General features: G+C 49.3%; 1 protein-coding gene across 1 annotated transcript; it reads right to left on the reverse strand.

The window, feature by feature from the left end:
• Nucleotides 1–295: 295 nt before the first annotated feature.
• On the reverse strand, nt 296–15,917 carry LOC310920841 (olfactory receptor 14J1-like; the record flags this gene model as incomplete). Its single annotated transcript, XM_083880888.1, has 2 exons — nt 296–865; nt 15,555–15,917. The coding sequence occupies 2 exons, from the start codon at nt 15,915–15,917 to the stop codon at nt 296–298; spliced, it is 933 nt and encodes a 310-aa protein (XP_083737014.1).
• Nucleotides 15,918–18,850: the final 2,933 nt, after the last annotated feature.

An 18,850-nucleotide genomic window follows, 5' to 3' on the forward strand; every position in this document is an offset into this window, starting at 1 on the left:
CACAGACATTGCTGCTGCAGCTGCAGAGAAGGGAACAAAAGGGGCATCTCTGCAGGAAACTTGGCTGGGAGATCCTTGAGTTCCTTTAAAGCCACCAAGATTGCAGTCACTCATTGGCATAGTCTGTGGCCAAAGGGAAGGTGGAGAGAAACAAAATGAGAAATGGTACAAACAATAAGATTAATTTGTAACAAGATAAAAAGAATAAAACACAGGAGAAACCCCACAACCAAACCAAAAAGAAATATCATATTTGAGTTCTATTACAAGTGATATGTAGAAATTGGCCAGCAGTTTAATGTTTCTGAAAACATCCAGTCATCAGTCTCCACACTGCAGCCTTGAGCTCCTGGTTCCTCAGGCTGTAGATGAGGGGGTTCAGGGCTGGAGTCACCACCGAGTAAAGAACTGACAGGGCCAGATCCAGGGATGGGGAGGAGATGGAGGGGGGCTTCAGGTGAGCAAACATGATAGTGCTGAGGAACAGGGAGACCACAGCCAGGTGAGGGAGGCAGGTGGAAAAGGCTTTGTGCCGTCCCTGTTCAGAGGGGATCCTGAGCACAACCCTGAATATCTGCACATAGGAGAAAACAATGAACACAAAACAACCAAATACCAAACAGCAACTAATAGCAATGAGCCCCAGTTCCCTGAGATAGGATTTGGAGCAGGAGAGCTTGAGGATCTGGGGGATTTCACAGGAGAACTGGCCCAGGGCATTGCCATGGCACAGGGGCAGGGAAAATGTATTGGCTGTGTGCAGGAGAGCATTGAGAAAGGCACTGGCCCAGGCAGCTGCTGCCATGTGGGCACAAGCTCTGCTGCCCAGGAGGGTCCCGTAGTGCAGGGGTTTGCAGATGGACACATAGCGGTCATAGCACATGAAGGTCAGGAGACAAAACTCTGCTGACATGAAAAACACAAAGAAAAAAACCTGTGCAGCACATCCTGTGTAGGAGATGGTGCTGTCTCGGGGTTTAGTCGGTTGTTTCCTCACCCGAGATTCCAAGGCTGGCTGGTGGCTCGTGTGGGCACGAAGGGAGTGATTTTCCCTCTTGACCTCTGAAGGATTTAGGTCTGCTGTCTGACTCTGTGTCTCTGTGTTCTGTGCTGAGCTCAGTGCTCGGTGTTCGGCGCGAGAATGATGAGGAGTCTCAAGGTCTTGGTTTTCTGGTTTCTCGCGTTGTTTATTAGTTCTTATCTTACAATTCTCTGTGTCCGGCCATGGTGTTCACAGCAGCCTGGACACGAGGTGACTCCCCTTCCCCTGTGTCCTGCCATGATGTCCACTGCAGCTCGGACACAAGGCGACTCCCCTGTGTCCGGCCATGGTGTTCTCAGCAGCTCGGACACAAGGCGACTCCCCTCTGTGATGGGAGGTCGCTACCTCTTATACAGATAACTACGTACCCATTGTTTACAATTCTTTGCCAATGTCTATCACCTATACTAGCAGGGTCATTTCTACTTTGATCCAATCCACTGAAACTATTTTGTGCCCATGTCACTGCAGAAGATGGATGCCAAGGGAGAAGAAGAAGAACCCAGGGCACCGCCCTAAAATCACCATCTTGTCCCTTTGCATCTACATTCTAAAAATCCATAACTACAAAATCTTCTGCACAGTGATAACTACACTACTCTCAGTAACACCTTTGTGACTTGCAATTCTTCTCTGTGTTAGATGTTTTTCTCATGGACCAAAATCAAAGACTGTGTCTTCCCGGGCTCTGTGCCAGGCAAACCTCCCTGCACAGACCCCAGACCCTCTTTTTTGGGTCCCAGGCCTCTCTACCGAGGTCTGTGACTTCCCAGGGCGCCCAGAGGGATGCCCTGGACTCCAACAGTGCTGGTGTCCCAGATGGAATTGTGCATGGCTTTGGGGACAGTAGTGCAGATGCAGCCCAGGTCACTGAGGGCCATGTGGAGCAGGAAGAAGAACATGGGGCTGTGCAGGTGGTGGCCACATGCTGCGGCGCTGATGACGACGCCTTTGGCCAGGAGGGCAGCCAGGGAGATGGCCAGGAAGAGGCAGAAGTGCAGGAGCTGCAGCTGCCTCGTGTCTGCCAATGCCAGCAGGAGGAAGTGGCTGATGGAGCTGCTGTTAGACATTTGTGGTGTCTTGGCATGGGGATCTGTAAAAAGAGTAATCATGGAATAGTTCAGTTTGGAGAGGACTTTCAATATCCCAGCACAGGTTGGTGGCACTTGCCCCCCACTGCCTGCCCAGGGCTCTGCTGCCTGGAGCTGTCCCTGCCTGCAGCTGCTTCCCTGTGCCCAGGGCTGGGCCCTGCCAGTGCTGCCAGAGCCCAGCCCAGCCCTGGGGGCTCAGCTCTGCCCTGCAGAGCCCTCCCAGCTCAGGCACTGCCCAGGGGCAGCTCTGGCTCTGCAGGCTCTGATGGCAACATCAGAGCAACCCTGAGGAGGCTGGAAAAGTGATTCTGGTGCTGTTGCAAGGGCTTCTGTGCTGATTTCTGTCACTGCCTGATTTAGTCAGGTCTGAGATAATTTTTTTTTATTTTTCTAACCCTGAACTGAAAGATGAATATCTGTGCGCAATTTCCCATCCAGGCAACACAGAGTAGTAGATTAATAAAGCAGGATTTGTCCTCTTACTTAGCCATGGCCTCGCTGTGCTCCCTGTATGATCTACTTGGAAATGTTCTGCAGTTAAATGCCATGTTGGGAGCAGTCCTGAAAAACAGAGCATCCTCACCACACAAGTAGAACCCTTCCAAGCCTAACCAGCTGTCTCCTTCCACCCTGATCTTGTCCCCCAGTGCTGGGAGCAGCTCCCAGGGCTGGCTGAGAGCTGTCCCTGGCAGGCAGCAGAGTCCCTGCCCCAGCACAGCGCCCTGGGCTGCAGGACCCTGCTCTGCAGGACAGCCCTGGGCATCCCTGGCTGCTCTACACAGGAGAGAAGCAGAGAATGTACTCACAGAGTCTGTAGGCATTGGCATGTTCCAGCTTTAGGAGAGGACTGCAGGAGCTGCAGCTGCATTGTCCTGCAGCCAGAGGTTCCTGTGCCAAGGGCTGGGAGTGATTCTCCCCCAGGCACTTGTCAGCCCCTTCCCAGCACTGAGTGATCGAAACTCTCTGTGCCTGTGTGCTGTGCCCGGGGTGGCTGCAGGCAGTGCCCCAGCCCTGCTGGGCTGGGAGAAGAGCTGCTCATCAAGAGAAAGGTGGTTTTAAGCTCTTCTTGGTTGCCAGGAGCCGCCTCTGTGCCAGGAGCCCAGCCCAGCTCAGCAGCACAGACACAGCAAAAGGACTTTAATGACCCTCTTGGGGCTTGGTGATGAGGCCCTGAACATCAGTCCCTGAGAGAGAGATGAAGAAATCTCTCCAGAACTCCAAATCAGAATCCAACTCCAAAGTTTCTTGAAGTTTTAATGGGTCCCACTGAGGGACAGGAGAGAGAAAGTGTCCCCAGGCCCTAGGCAGAGCAGAGAACTGCAGGCAGTGATGACAGGTGGGGACAAAGAGAAGCCAAGTCCTGGTGCCCTGGGGCACATCAGCCTCTGTGCCACCTTGGGCTGTGAGCAGACACCTTGTCCTGAGGCCCTGGGGCCTCCTGGCACAGCCCCAGCAAGGCTGGGAACTGTCAGCCCCCTGTCCTGCCCTCAGCATCCCCCTCCCATCCCAGTGGCCTCAAGGATCTGCTGGAAGGAGTCCCTGGGGAGCCTTGGTCAGGAATGGCCCTGGGGGGCTCCTTAATGCTCCCAGGGACTGCAGGTTCTTCAAAGGACTTTGGGTCTTGCTTTTGCCTTGGAATCTCTGGGAGATTGTGCAATCCAATTATCTGCTGTAATTAGTCCCTTGAGAGGCTTTGTCAGTAATGACACTCACTGAGGCTCATTAATGCTTCAAGATACTTTAGTTATTTTAAGGTACTTGGAGTTTCCCTTTTAAAACTGACTCTATGAGAGGTTTGTGCAATCATGGCCCCAATTATCTACTTTAACAAGTGCCTTGGGATTCTGAGTCAGTACAAACACTCAGTGGGGCTCATTAGCACTTCACGGTACTCAAAGTTTATTAAGGAACTACTTTTTGACACTGAGTGCTGTGTGTGATAATTGGCCTCTAATTATCTGCTTTAATGAGTCCCTTGGGAGCTTTGCATTGACACTCAGTGGGGCTCATTAATGCTTTGAGATACTCAAGGTGTTTAAGGTACTTTGGATGTTCCTTCCCACACTGAGTCTCTGAGAGGTTTTTGTGCAATCCTGGCTTCCAATTCTCTCCTCCAAGGACTCCATGAGCAGCCTCTGTTGGGATGGACATCAGTGGGACCCAGTAATGCTTCCAGACACTTTGGGTGTTTCCTCTGACTTTGACTCCTGGAAAGGTTTGTGCAATCTCCTCTCAGGCCCTGAGGTTCCAGGGCTCAGCACCAAATGCACCACGGGGCTCATTAGGATCAAACAAGGCCTGACAAACCATGGCTGTGCCTTGATTTCCCTCTGGTCTGGTGCAGTTCATTAGGAAGGTTTCCTACTGCAGTTATGGAGAAAAGTTTCCAAGAGCTATTAGGAAATACACATTTCTATTTGAAAGGATGTATTTTATTACTGTTCTCTTTAGAGAAGAGGTGATTGCAGCATTCAGTAACTGATATTGATCCAGGGACTCTCCTAGGGCGGTTTGTCCTGGCAAGAGCAGCTATGCCTTGAGCTCTGAGGCAGTGTGGACAACCTTGCTCCACATTCCTCAACCCCATCCTGCTTTCCGTCACTCACCTGGGACATGCTTTGCTTGGAAAACTGAAAGTACACAGGCAAAAATCAGTTTATCATCTTTTATTTTAGCAGTCTAAAACTCCTCAGTTTCCCCCCTGAAAACAACACACTCCTCAAGTGTGTGTGCCAAGCCCAAGGGGCCACCAAGGAGGTTCCCCTTCCCCAAGGCAAAACCATGCAAGAAATGTTTTAGACACACAGGAAGTTCTGCAATAAACACAAATCCAGAGTTGGCTGAAGGCAGAATTAGACCAAGTCCTGAAGGACAGACAAGCTTTGAACTCCTTGCAGCTCCAAGCTGCAGGTGGGTTGTTGGGAGGTGTGTGAGTGAGCCCAGAGTGAGGGCAAGGGAAATGCAGAGAGGCCTGGAAGTGCTTGTGTGCAGACAGGCAGTGGGGAAGGGCAGTGCAGGGCTGGCCTGGGCCAGGAGTGAGGGTGGATCATCATGCCAAGCTGGCCTGGGCCATGGCAAGGGGCTGTGGCCACGGGCACTGCCCTGAGCCCACTGCCTGGGCCCCTTGCTCAGGGCTGGTGTCAGTGCCCAGAGGCAGAGGGGATCCCTTGCTGGGGGCTGTGCCATGGCCACCTGCCCTGTGCCGCGCTGGCTGCTCAGGCGCCGCGGGACCAGCAGCAAACGCCACTGCCAGGGCCAAAGGCAGCTCAGGCAGACAGAAAGGGTCCGGGCTGGCCACTGTTTCCATGGCAGCCCTCCCTGGGACACCACACCTGGGTCACCTGGCCTGGCCATTGCCATGGAAACCCCTTGTGGGGACCGATGCCACAGAGGCTGGCACTGGGACACTGCTGGGGCCGGGTGCTGAGCACAGGCTGAGCACACAGAGATGGGTTTTGGGGGATTATGGAAACATTCCCCAAACATTTTTTGGAATTTTTTTGGAATATTTCAGGGACATTTTAGGCAACCTCCCCCACAGATTTTTGGGAATTTTTTCAGAAAATTCCTGGGGAATTTTCTCTCACCTGTCTCCAAATTACCACAAAATATCCACAAAATTACACAAAAATTACCACAAAATATCATCAAAATGTGTACTCTCAAAAAGCCAAAACTACCCAAATTTTACCACAAAACATCCCCCAAAACTACCACAAAATCACACGAGAATTAGCCCAAAATATCACCGAAACAGCCCCAAAATTACCCCAAAATATCCAAAAAACTGCACCAAGATTAACCCCAAATTACTCCAAAACATCCTCATAATTACCCCAAATTATCCTCAAAATCTCAGAAAAATTACCTCAGAAATAGGCCAAAATTAGCTAGAAATAGTCCCAGAATATTGCCAAAATTACCCCAAAACATTCCTTAAATTTACTCCAAAATATCTCCAAAATAACCTGAAAATATCCCCTAAGTTACCCAGGGGAGTCAGGGAGGGTGGAGAAAGGGAGGGGGAGGGGCAGAAATGGGCCTGGGTGGTGTCCCCGGGGGATTTGGGGGAGTTCTAAAGGTTACCAAATGGGTCTTGGGGTGTCCCAGGTGGGTCCTGGAGCACCTTCAAGTGGGTCTGAGGGTCTCTGGGGGTCCCCAAATGGGTCTGGGGCTCCCAGGTGTGTCCCAGGTGTCCCCACATGGGTCTGGGACAGGGTCCCAAAGGGTTCCAGAGAGTTTTTGGGAGTCCCCAAATGGGTCTGGGGTCTCAGAGGAGTCCGAAATGGGTCTTGGGGTGTCCCAAGGGGTCTCTGAGGAGTTTGGGGGGTCCCAAAGTGCTCCCCAAATGGGTGTGGAGGAGTCCCAGGCGCCCCCAATGGGTCTGGGGTGTCAGGGGGGTCCAAAATGGGTCTGGGGGGATACCAGGAGAAACCTGGGGGTGCCCATGTGTCCCCATAAAGGTCGGGGGCCCCCAGGAGGTTCCCCAAATGAGTCTGGGGGTGTCCCAAGGGGGGCCTAAAGGACTTTGGGTGGGTCCCAAGAGGGTTTTAGGGGTGTCCCAGGGGGGTCCTGGGGCTCCCCAAATGGGTCCGGGGGTTCCCAAGTGTCCCCAAAAGAGTCTGGGCTCTCCCAAAGGGATTTCAGGGGCTCCCAGGTGTGTCCCAGGTGTCCCCAAAAGGCTCTGGGGTCTCCCCCCGCTTCACCTTGGGTCACCTGGGCAGGGCTTGGGCAGGATCTTTCAATCACTTGCTACACTTGGGACTTGGCCCCTGCTTGACAAAAAGGCTGATGGAGCTCACAGGCTCCTTCCGGAGAGCAGCTGGCCCTGCAGGATTCCTCTGGGCAGGAGAGTTCCTGCAGTCACAGACTTGCTTTTGATAAATATCATGGCCTGAGCATGGAGTTGGCTTTTTCCCTGCAGTGAATTTAATATTCCGTGTTCGTTTTCCAAAACTCTCTGTCACAGATGGCTCACTGAAATGATTTCTCTTCTCCCAAGACATGCAAATTACTTTCCTTTGACATTTTTTACCCTTTGCCTTCTCTGTTCTTTATTCAAGGCTTTGGTTTACACTGTTGAGGTGCAGGCTATCCCAAAATATGCCAGGACTTTGGAGGAGTGGTTTTATGGAGATGATGGCTCTGGGCTGGGAGCCACACTTCCCAGCTCTGGCCCCAACTTTAGTACCTGCTCTACAGAAATCAACGTTTTCCCAAACAGACACCTTGGGTTTGGAGTTCCCCAACTTGAGGCCATCAAATGCTGCTCTTCAGAGCCTGCACATCTTACCCCTAAAATCAGATGGAGATAAATGGGTCAAATCTTTCCATGAATCTCTTTCAACACATCATCTCAAAATAGAAAATCTTACGTGCCCTAAGAGAATCTATTACCAGTTAAGACCTCTTTCCCACAATGAAAATAATCTGATGATCTATAAAAAGGGTTTTTTTCTGTCCAAAGCATAGGCCTTAAAATTTTGTTAGCACTACCACTGATAAGAAAAAGATAAGAGATAAGAAAAAGTTCAAAAGGAATGACTGAAAATTTTCTGAGTCATCACGGAATCAAAAGAACTGGAACCACATTTTGGGTGAATGAATGGCCCACTAAACTTCCAAATAAATTTTTGCTGAAAGACAGACTTTCACTTTAAAATACAATTATTAAAAAAAAAAAAAAAATTAAAGGAAGGAAAAACTGACAAATTTAAGATCTGTATGACTATCAATGACTCAATTGTCTGAGCTTTCCATTGGATTTATCCTTTAAGCTTTTTTTTCCAAAGGATGAGCACAGAGCCTCCCAGCAGCAGTAACCTCCTGTGACACACAAAATTATGTTGCAATCAGGAATTCTTTCAAGGGCTGCAGCCCAAGCACGTACCTGCTTTCAAAGGAAACAGTGCAATTCAACTACCTACAGGTACTAAACTGAGCTGTGGGGTTTTAATTGTGGGACACCGTGATGGCAGGAATAAGACCTTTCTTACATGAAAGGAGATGGAAAAGGATACTGTTTAAAAAAAGCTGATGAGTACTTTGAGAGATCAAGCTCTAAGTGACTGTGGTATTTGACACCTTGATCAGAGCTATATCTCCCTCAGGTAATCTGGAAAATCTTTGAGGCTGATTATGGGCTGTGAGATATTCATCTGAAATACACTGTTCTAATGTTTAACACTGATAAAATACTGATAAAAGTCATGTAATGAAAACAGTATTGAATAAGAAAACTGCAAAATCATCAGAGACAAGCATATGCCCCTGCTGACAAAGTTCTCAAAGGTGAAAAACTTTACTGACATGGGAAGAAAGAAAAACCAACTTAATTCAGTTTTATGCTCTTGAATGGTTCAAATTCAGAATTCAGAGTGTAGGTTGGAAAATCAACCAAGAAAGTCTGCTCTGGTAAAACTCCTGGAGTTCAACAAGCACCTAGAGACTTTCAGCAATCCATCCACAGGTTTTGAAAACCAATGCACAGGGACTGAGAAATCCAGAGACAAGTCTGTTCCAGTGTCTTTGCAGCCTTTGCTGGGAAATCCATGGCCAGCCCCAAGGCCCTGCAAGACCCAGTTATCAACCATCTAAAATTCACACCCTCAACTTGCAGCTGTTCATTTCTCTTCAGTGCATGCACAGATAGTCATGGCAATGAAGCATTAAAGAGAAGAATATCTGCCAAGGACAATCAGACAAGTCAAAGCCACTGCAGAACTCCAAAGTGAGGAAGTGCAGGCTGGTGCCCTGAGCCAGGCTGGCTGCTTGTTGGGGGTTAGGTTTGCTCCTTTTTTACTTTAAGGATTTTTCCCCCACAAGTTACCAAGGAGACTGAGTTGGATACTTAAAGAGTACTTGACCAAAAACAAAGAGATGGCCAAAAGCTCGGTCTGGGAGGTTTTATCTTATCTGTTGTAACTCCAGAAGGGAGGAGGTAACTGCCTTCTCTGATAACAAGCCAGCTGTTAAAAACCGGGTGGGGTATTATCTCTTATCTCTGCTCAGTCTTTCACTACCCCCATGGGAATATCTTCTGTTAACCCACCATTAAAACTCATCAATGGCATGACACATTTCATCACCCGATTGTGAGATGCTCTACCACAGAGCAGAAGGCAAATAATTTCTACAGAGATAAAAAAGAGCCACAGGTGTCACCAGGCACTCCGGTGTTCCCATGAGACTCCCAAAGGAAGTCTGGACCCACTTCAGGACCCCTGGCTCCACATGACCATCTCTGCTTCCAACAGGACACCTCTGCCACTCCAGGAGGGCTGACTTAGGACTGTTTCCAACGCCCTGACTAACAGGGTGTCAGATTGTATTTCTGACTGACAAGTTTAAGCTCGTTTTTTGTTTGTTTCTTTGTTTTCTGAAATTCCTTGTTTGTTTGTTGGCTTATTTTTTCATAATACAACATTTGTATTTTTGATATCCCTAGTAAAGAACTGCTATACCTATCCTCAAAATCTTTGCCTAACACAACTTTAACTGCAAATTTGCAATAATTTGAAAAAGGGGAGAGGGGGCTTACATTCCAAGGGAGACTCCAGTCTTCCTTGGCAGATCCCTGTCTATTCAAACCAAAACAGAGCCCAATTTCCCTGAAGTAGGAGTTGGAGAGTGTTGGAGGTTCAGTTTGATCCTTTTTTATTTACTGATTTTTTCTCCATAAGTTGCTGCGAGACTAAGTACTGAGTGATTCTGAGTGCTTGACCAAAATATAGAGGTGGCCAAAAGTCAGGAGGGGGAGATAACGTGAGTTTTGGGGCAGGAAAAAGGACAGGGCTGGGGGCAGCTTCTCTCTCTTGCTCTCGGTGTCGGGGAGAGGACAGCCAGGCTGCTGCTTGCTGTGGGAGGAGTTTGCTGCCACCACCAAAGTGCAGTCCTGTGAAATCTGCCAACCCCTGCTCATGTGCCCAGAAATTCTGAGCTCGTCTCCCCCTGCCCTGCTGGCCCAGCCCCATCCCGCTGCCGCCGTTTCTTCGGCGCTGCCTTGAGGCTTTTTGCTGCTCTGTGACCCCACACTGCCCTGCCCTGCTGGGACATCCCTGCCATTCCAGCTGCCACTGCACAGCTTCTGATCCCATCCACCAGCCCGGGATTTTTTCCACTCTTCCAGCTTGGTGCTCTCAGGGTCCCAAGAGATTGGACTGCCCCGGGCTTTGTGAAACAATGCCTCCCAAGGTTCCTGGTTGTGTTTGCTATTAATGCTGCAGTTGTTGTTGTTTGTTTGCCTTGTTATATATACTAGTAAAGAACTGTTCTTCTTAACCTCATCCCTCTGCCTGAAAGCCCCTTTCCTTTTCTAAATTATAAGAATTTGGAGGGAGGGGGTTTGAATTCTCCATTTCTAGGGAGGCCCTGCCCCTCCCCAGCAGATCCCTGTCTTTCAAACGAAGACAGCCTTTCATGTGTCCTCAGTACTCCTAGCATGCATCCTTGTAATTCCTTCAATCTGCTCATTTAGCACAGTCCTGGTGTTCTGTTAGGCCAGGAGACCTGCTAGAAATATCTGTGTAGTTCTTGGCTTTCACACTTATATCTTGGCTTTTGCAAATTATTTTGATACAGTGCAGTTTGTAATCTCTTTTAAACTGTCTTTGATATAGTCTAATTTGTCACCCTTTAGCAGTTAATACCCTAATCCCTGTGGAGATTGCATATTTCCGTGTGATAAATGTATTATAGTTTATGGTATAGCAAAATATTGAAATAGAGTATATTATAAAACTTTAAATATATAGTATAAAGACAATGTTCATAAACAAATAGAAATAGAAATAAAGATATAAACAACAATATAAATATACTATTTAATAGATTATATAAATACTACAAAATTTAAATGTGCTAGTTATCTTTGCAGAAGTGACTATGGTTGGGAAATAATGACTGATGCTTATGTTTTGTAACTGACTGACAATAGTGAAATGGCTAATGTTGATTCAAAGAAAAACGTTGGCTAAAATGTCTGGATGATAAGATAACATTGAAAAAAAACCCCAGGCAAATAACACAGAAAGAGCCAGGAGGAATCCACCACTGAGCCTGTGGCCATCAATAACTGCCAAACCACAGACCAGGTGGCCTTGAGAGGAATAAAACACAAAAGTCTCAAAATCACATCTGCATTATGGCACATCCTTTAGGAAGCTGAGGTCAGGGGTCGAACTAAGCTAAAGAATTCCCAGAAAATGTGCACACAAAGGAATGTTTAAATGTGTATAGTCTTCATGAATATGCATTTGACCAATAGTCTTGGGTTGCAATGCAAGATGGAACCAAAACAATGTATTCTATTGCCATCTGTGAGAACCAGGTGGGGCAGTGTTCTTTATCTCTTCCATGGCCCATCCCTCATAACTCCAGGGATTATCTTCTGTTAATGGCCCAGCTGTTAAAACCAAGTGGAGCAGTGTTCTTTATCTCTTCCACCACCCATCCTCCCTCCAGGGGTTTATCTTCTGTTAATGGGCCATTGATGTTCACTGCATGACTGATAAAAGTAAATCATCCCATTGTGAGATGCTCCACCCACAGGGAGGAGCCAAGCATTCCTACCTGGATATAATCTGACATTCACCACACCAGAAGCAGCCTGTTTCCACTGGATTCCCAGAGGAGGACCAGACCCATCTAGATCACCACTGGACCTTCAGAGGAAAGGTGCACCCTTCTACAAGATCATTGTTTCAAGAAAACCACATCTGTCACTCCAGGAGGACTGCAGCCACAAACACCCTGAGTAACTGGGTGTCAGGTTGTATTCTTTGTCTGTTGTTTTGGGGGTTTTTACTACTGCATTTTTAGTTTAACTGTTAGTTTTTTAATTTAGGCTGCGATGAAGAGGAAGATGGCCCAGGATATCCAGGCAGGTGAGGAGGAATTCAGTGCCCCTTTCCCCCTCTCTCCTGCTCCATCTCCCAGCCCAGCACGGCCCCCGGCTGCAGGACAACCCTGCTGCCAACACTGTCCTGCTGGGGATGGACTGGGGGGATCTCCTTCCCCTTCCCTCAGGCACGGAGGCAAATCCCATCCTCTCCTTGTCCTTCCTCCCCCAGACAAGGAGCTGAGATTGGAGACCAGGGAGGACAAATCCCCACAAAAGAAACTTATGGAAGATGCTGTTTTGAGCAGCTCCACAGCACGAGAGTCCAACAGGGAGGAAAAGCCCCAGAGATCCTGCAGGAGGAGGGGCTCCAAACCCATCCCAGGGGGCTCTGAGGAGGAAAGCCCCTCCCAGTCCCAGGAAGGTGGGCAGAGCTTCAGCCGGGGCTCTGAGCTGGTCCATGAGCAGCTTCATGATGGGGAGAAGCCCCACAAGTGCTTGGAGTGTGGGAAGAGCTTCAGTTGGAGATCCCAACTGATCAGACACCAGGGGATCCACACTGGGGAGAGGCCCTATGAGTGTCCCCAGTGTGGGAAGAGGTTTCAGAGCAGCTCCAATCTCCTCAGGCACCAGCGCATTCACACAGAGGAGAGGCCCTTCCGCTGCCCCGACTGCAGGAAGGGCTTTAAGCGAAACTCCCACCTCGTCACCCACCGGCGCATCCACACTGGGGAGAGGCCCCACGAGTGTAGGGCATGTGGGATGAGCTTCAGTGACAGATCCAACCTGATCAGCCACCAGAGGATCCACACCAGGGAACGGCCCTACCAGTGTGAGCAATGTGGGAAGAGCTTCAGCCAGCGCTCCCACTTGATCCGCCACCAGAACACCCACGCTGAGGAAAGGCCATACAAATGTGTGGAATGTGGGAAGGGCTTCAACCAGAAGGGCCACCTGATCATCCCCTAAATGAGCCACACTGGGGAGAGGCCCTATGATTGTCCTGAGTGTGGGAAGAGGTTTCAGAACAGCTCAGATCTCCTCAAGCACCAGCACATTCACAGAGAGGAGAGACCCTTCCGCTGCCCTGACTGCAGGAGGGGCTTCAAGCAAAACTCCGACCTCATCAGGCACCGGCGCATCCACACTGGGGAGAGGCCCCACGAGTGTCCCCAGTGTGGGAAGAGCTTCACCCAGAGTTCTGCCTTGACCCAACACCAACGGAGGCACAGGTGAGGGAAGCCTTGCAAGTGCCATGACTCTGAGAGCTTTCTGTGCATCTCCAACTCCATCTCCATCAGAGGACCCACATTTTGCATAACCCCGGTGACCCACATTCCCTGTGATCGACGCTGGGAAGACACCTGTCCCTTTCCCTGCCCCTGGCAATGATGTGAGGTGAGACTGAAGAACATCAGGGTCTGGCCATGGCTCTGTCATTGTATCCAGTCCCATCCCAGGTCATTGCCAGGGGCAGGAAAGGGACTCTCTCCCGGGAAGGGTGTCCTTCCCATGCAGGATAAAATACGTTGCTGGGTGAGCCAGTTGGTAATTGGTTGTAATTTCCCTGTATATAGTTTGTCTTATCCCTTCTGTTATCCCTGTTGTTTCTGTTCCAGTTTGTTGCTTATCCTGTTGATTTTGCCAGTAAATTGTTCTTATCCCAGCCTGGGGTTCTTTGCCTTTTGTACTTTCAGTGGGAAGCTGGAGGGCAGAGAGGGGCAGCACGGTTTTAGCGGGAGCAGGAAATTGGGGAGTCCCATTCCTAAAGCCCGGCCCGGGGAAACCGAGCATCACAGCTGGTGCCAGCCCTGGCTGCCCTGGCAACAGCCTTGGGAGCGGGTCCCTGGCTGGGGGCTGTGGGAACCTCTTCCCTCTGGGGCCCAGGGACAGGACTGCAGGGAACGGCTGGAGCTGACTCGAGGCAGCTTTGGCTTGGATCTCAGGAAAAGATTTTTCCCCCAGAGGCTGCTGGGCCTTTGAACAGGGTGCACTGTTGCCCCTCAGTGTGAAATCCTCTTCACTGATGAACAGAACGTTTCTCATTGAGCTCAGTAAAAGACAGCACAATAATCTAGTACAGGAGCCTCACAGAGCTCCTTGAAAAATCTCTTAAATTCACAATAGATATTGCTTGCTGACTGGGTTCAGGAGCCCCAAACTCTGTTTTAAACACAAAATCGGCAAAAAAACACCCAGCTATGGTCCCAAACCTAAGGGGATTCTTGGAATTTCTGGGGGAAAACCTGAGAAAAAGGGCTGGGAATGATAACTAAAAAAAAATCAGTGGAAAATCTGGCTGAAAAATGGCCAAATTCTGCCCTAAAATCACATGGAAAGTGGCCGCAAGACCCCCAAAATCTGCACTAAAACATCCAAAATCTGCACTACAATACGCAAAATCTGCACTTAAACACCCAAAAATATCCCCAAACTCTGGGAGATTTCCGGGATTTGTGGGGAAAAGCTGGGAAAATATGTTGGGATACACAGAGAAAGAAATCCGAGGAAAATCGGAGCTACAATGGCCAAAATCCGCTCTAATCCGTGTCACAGAGCCACAGAGCAGCTGTGATGTCACAAAAAGTCTGTGTGACAGCACAGTGAGGTCACAGATTGGGCTATGACATCACAGAGTTTGTTGTGTGAGGTCATGAAGCAGTTATCACAGAGGGGAGTGTGTGACATTGCAGAGCAGGATGTGACATCTTGCTGTGGCTTTATGACATCATAGAGAGGGCTGTGAGATCATAGAGTGTGCTGTGACATTCCAGGGTGGCTGCATGACATCACTGAGTGAGCTGTGTGACATCACTAAATGGATTGTGACATCACAGAGCTAGCTGTGACTTCATAGAAGGTGAGTCTGTGACATCAGAAAGTGGGTTGTAATAACATAAAGTAGTAAGTCTAGAAAAAGAAACAGGAAATGTCCCAATGAAAAAATGGACAAATAGGAAAAAACAGTCTGAGATTGTGAAGAGTCGCATTCTGAAGGTTCTGGAGCAGGAAAAAGGGAGTTTATTGCTTCTGAAAAGATCCAGGCATCATTTTCCTCAGAGGATCCTTGATCCCCTGGTTTCTCAGGCTGTAGATGACGGGGTTCAGGGCTGGAGGAACCACTGAGTAGAGAACTGAAAGGGCCAGATCCCAGAACTGAAAGGGCCAGGAGACAGATGGGAGCTTCAGGTAGGAAAACATGGAAGTGCTGAGGAAAAGGGAGACCACGGCCAGGTGAAGGAGGCAGGTGGAAAAGGCTTTGTGCTCTCCCTGCTCAGAGGAGATCCTCAGCACAGCCCTGAAGATCTCCACATAGGAGAAAACAATGAACGAAAAACAGCCAAGTGCTAAATAGGCACTAATTGCAAGAAGGCCTAGTTTGCTAAAGCAGGAGTGTGAGCAGGGGCGCTTGAGGATGTGTGGAATTTCACAGAAGAAACCCTTGGCACAGGGGCAGGGAAAATGTATTGGCTGTGTGCAGGAGAGCATTGAGAAAGGCACTGGCCCAGGCAGCTGCTGCCATGTGGGCACAAGCTCTGCTGCCCAGGAGGGTCCCGTAGTGCAGGGGTTTGCAGATGGACACGTAGCGATCGTAGCACATGATGGTCAGGAGATAAAACTCTGCTGAGATGAAGAACAGAAAGAAAAAGAGCTGAGCAGCACATCCTGTATAGGAGATGGTCCTGGTGTCCCAGAGGGAATTGTGCATGGCTTTGGGGACAGTGGTGCAGATGCAGCCCAGGTCACTGAGGGCCAGGTGGAGCAGGAAGAAGAACATGGGGCTGTGCAGGTGGTGGCCACAGGCTGCGGCACTAAAGACGAGGCCTTTGGCCAGGAGGGCAGCCAGGGAGATGCCCAGGAAGAGGCAGAAGTGCAGGAGCTGCAGCTGCCTCGTGTCTGCCAATGCCAGCAGGAGGAAGTGGCTGATGGAGCTGCTGTTGGACATTTGCTATGGCTGGCCCTGGGCACCTGTTCATGGATAAAGGACAGTGACAATTCAAGAGAGGCTGCTTTGAGCCAAACCTGTGCCATTTCCTGTAGACTGTCCTGCTGGTGTTGGTGTTTTTGGTGCTGGCCCTGACTGCTGACAAAACAGCAACACATTTACTTCAGAGCTTTGTTCTGCTGGACTGGTTTGACGCACAAGATGGCGGATGGGGCTGAGGCAGACACACACAAGATGGCGGATGGGGCTGAGGCAGACACACACAAGATGGCAGATGGGGCTGAGGCGGGGCCTCCCAGCACGGTCTGCGGCCCCTGCCAAACCAGCTCCAGCCCCGGAGCCGCGCGGGGCAGGGAGAGTCCTTCCCTTCAGCCCTTTGTTGAACAGGACATTAACAGACACCTGGGAAATGGGCACGGTGTGGAACATTTGCTCTGTGCACACAAACATAGACCAGCCAGTTTGGAATGTCGGCTGGCAGTATTTTGATGTCAAGGCAATTCAAATAGGTGAAAATAGGAAAAAAATCCAGGCACTGAACATTTTAAAAGAAAGGCTTTTATTTTTTCTCCAAAAGAGGGCCAAAAGCATTTCCTGTGCAGATGGACTTTGTTTAGCATCAAGAAGCATCACAAGTGGTTTGGTCCAGGCAGGAGTCACAGTGACTGTGAGGGGATGAAAACGGAGATGGATCTGCTTGAGGCGGATGGTGCAGTGGCTGCTCACCCGCAATGTGTATCCCTCAGAGGACCTATTTCTTTAGAACACCATGAAGACTAGAGAGAACTGAAATACAAACCAAAACTGCAGCAGGAAGCCCAGTGCACTTTAGGTTGTTCTCCATGAGACTCTTCAAGCTGAGCACGGCCATTCTGTTCAGCAGACGCACAGGCAGGGGCTCCTTGGAGCGCTGCTCTGGCACCCGTTCTTTGGAGCAGGGGATTGCAGGGGAAAACAAGAGAAGCCCATCCACTACTGAAGAGGAGCAGTCACTGACAGGAACCAGTGGGTTAAGAAATGTGAGGGTAAAAAAGGTGAAATTGTGAGGTGACAAGTGTGAGAAATGGGAGTGGAAAAAGGAGAGAAGTGTGAGGGAAGAAAAGGGTAGGAAAGGGTGAGAGAACTGAGGGGAAAATGGTGAGAAATGGGAGTGAAAAAAGGAGAGGAAGGTGAGAGGAGGAAAAGGCAGGAAATACAATGGGAAAATTTTAAGAAACATGAGTGGGAATGGGTGAGAAACAAAGGGGGAAAATGGAGGGAAATGTGAGGGGAAGAGAGTGAGAAACTTTACTGGCAGAGAGAGAGAAACAGGCAGCAAATGTGAGGGGAACATTGTGAGAATCCTGAGGGGGAAAGAGTGAGAAACCAGAGGGCAGAGAAAGGCAGAAAACATGAAGGTAAAAAAAGGGTGGGAAGTGTGATAGGAAAATTGGCAGAAAACAGGAGTAAAAAAAAGGCACAAAATGCAAGAAGAAAGGTATAAGAAACATGAGGGGAAAAAATTATAAACTTGACAGGAAAAGTGTGAGAAATGTCAGAGGGAAAGTGTGAGAAACATGAGGGCAAAACCTGGAGAAAAATGACTGAGGAAAGGAGAAACATGAGGGGAGAAAAGGGCAGGATAAGTCAGGGAAAAATTGTAAGAAACATGAGGGAAGAAAAAAGCAGGAAAGAGTGGGAAGGTGGGCAAATGTGAGAGGTAAAGTGTGAGGAAAAGGAGATGAAAAGGGTGGGGAAAATGAGTAAAACTTGACAGGCAAACATGAGAGGAAAACTGTGAGACTCGAGAGGGGGGAAGGGGTGGGAATGTGAGAGGGAAAAGAGCAGGAAATGTGAAGAGAGAAAAGGAGAGAAGGCAGTATTGGCATAAGAGCTGAAATAATTCCTAAGACATACCCCCATGCATTTGCCCATTGATTGCACAAGCCCAGGGCTTCTCTGTATGTCCGTCTCCACCTGTGCCTTGATTCCTGTTTGGAAGCAGTAGAAGTGGCAGGATGTGCCCAGCAGCAGGAGCTGCTCCAAGCTGGGAAGGCGCCAGGTGGTGCTGATTTCCAGAGGCTTCTGTGTGCCAGGTGAGGCCAAGGCAGGAGTGGGTTGAAAGGTGCTGGTGCTGCTGCTCCTCTGTGCCAGAGAGCCCCGGCTGGGCAGGGCACGGCGCCCACTGCACTGCGGGCTCTTTCTCCTGCCACAGCTGGGCACAGCTGGCAACAAATCCTCATGACTTGTGGGGAAACCAAGGGCTTTGTGGAGGCTGCATTGCTCTGCACACACCCGGGCCACCTGCAGCACAGAGCTTTGGGCCCCAAAAAGGTAACCCCGAGGGAAAGAGCTGGAAAAGGTTTCATTTTCACCTGGCAATCAAAGCGACTCAGATGAAAGTCACTAAGCAGGGCCCAATCCCTGGTGCCAGCTCAGTGGGAGAAAGGAGGCATGACTTTATTTCAGTGCTGGGTGCATGGGGAATCACTTTTCTAACAGGTGCTCACTCAGAAATCTCACCTACTAATTTGTAACCATGGAAAGAAGACCTACTCATTACTTTGCTGAAACTCACAGGCTAAACATTCCCTCAAATTAGTTGACATATTTAAATCACTACTCAGAAGTTCCTGACAGGAGAGTAGGGCTCTCTTGAGGGTCTCTGGTGGTCATTTGGGGAACATCACATTCCTCCAATTCTGCTCAGATGCTCAAGAGCCTCCTACAACCACTTCCTTCCCCTACCAGTAGTTTTCCCACTACCTTCTTAGGACTTCTCAACTCTATGCTCCAGGCTAAGGCAGCCACTTGCACACATCAGTCACTGTGCTGGGGGAAGAGAGGGCTCAACACTGTCTGTTAATGCAAAGGGAATTCATGATTTGTTACAGTTCAACATTTTCTCAACACCTTCCTTCTCTGGGAATTGCTCACGAGCATTTCCTCAATTT

The sequence above is a fragment of the Zosterops lateralis genome, assembly GCF_965231275.1.
Source record: "Zosterops lateralis genome assembly, chromosome: 32".
NCBI classification, from domain to species: Eukaryota; Metazoa; Chordata; class Aves; order Passeriformes; family Zosteropidae; genus Zosterops; species Zosterops lateralis.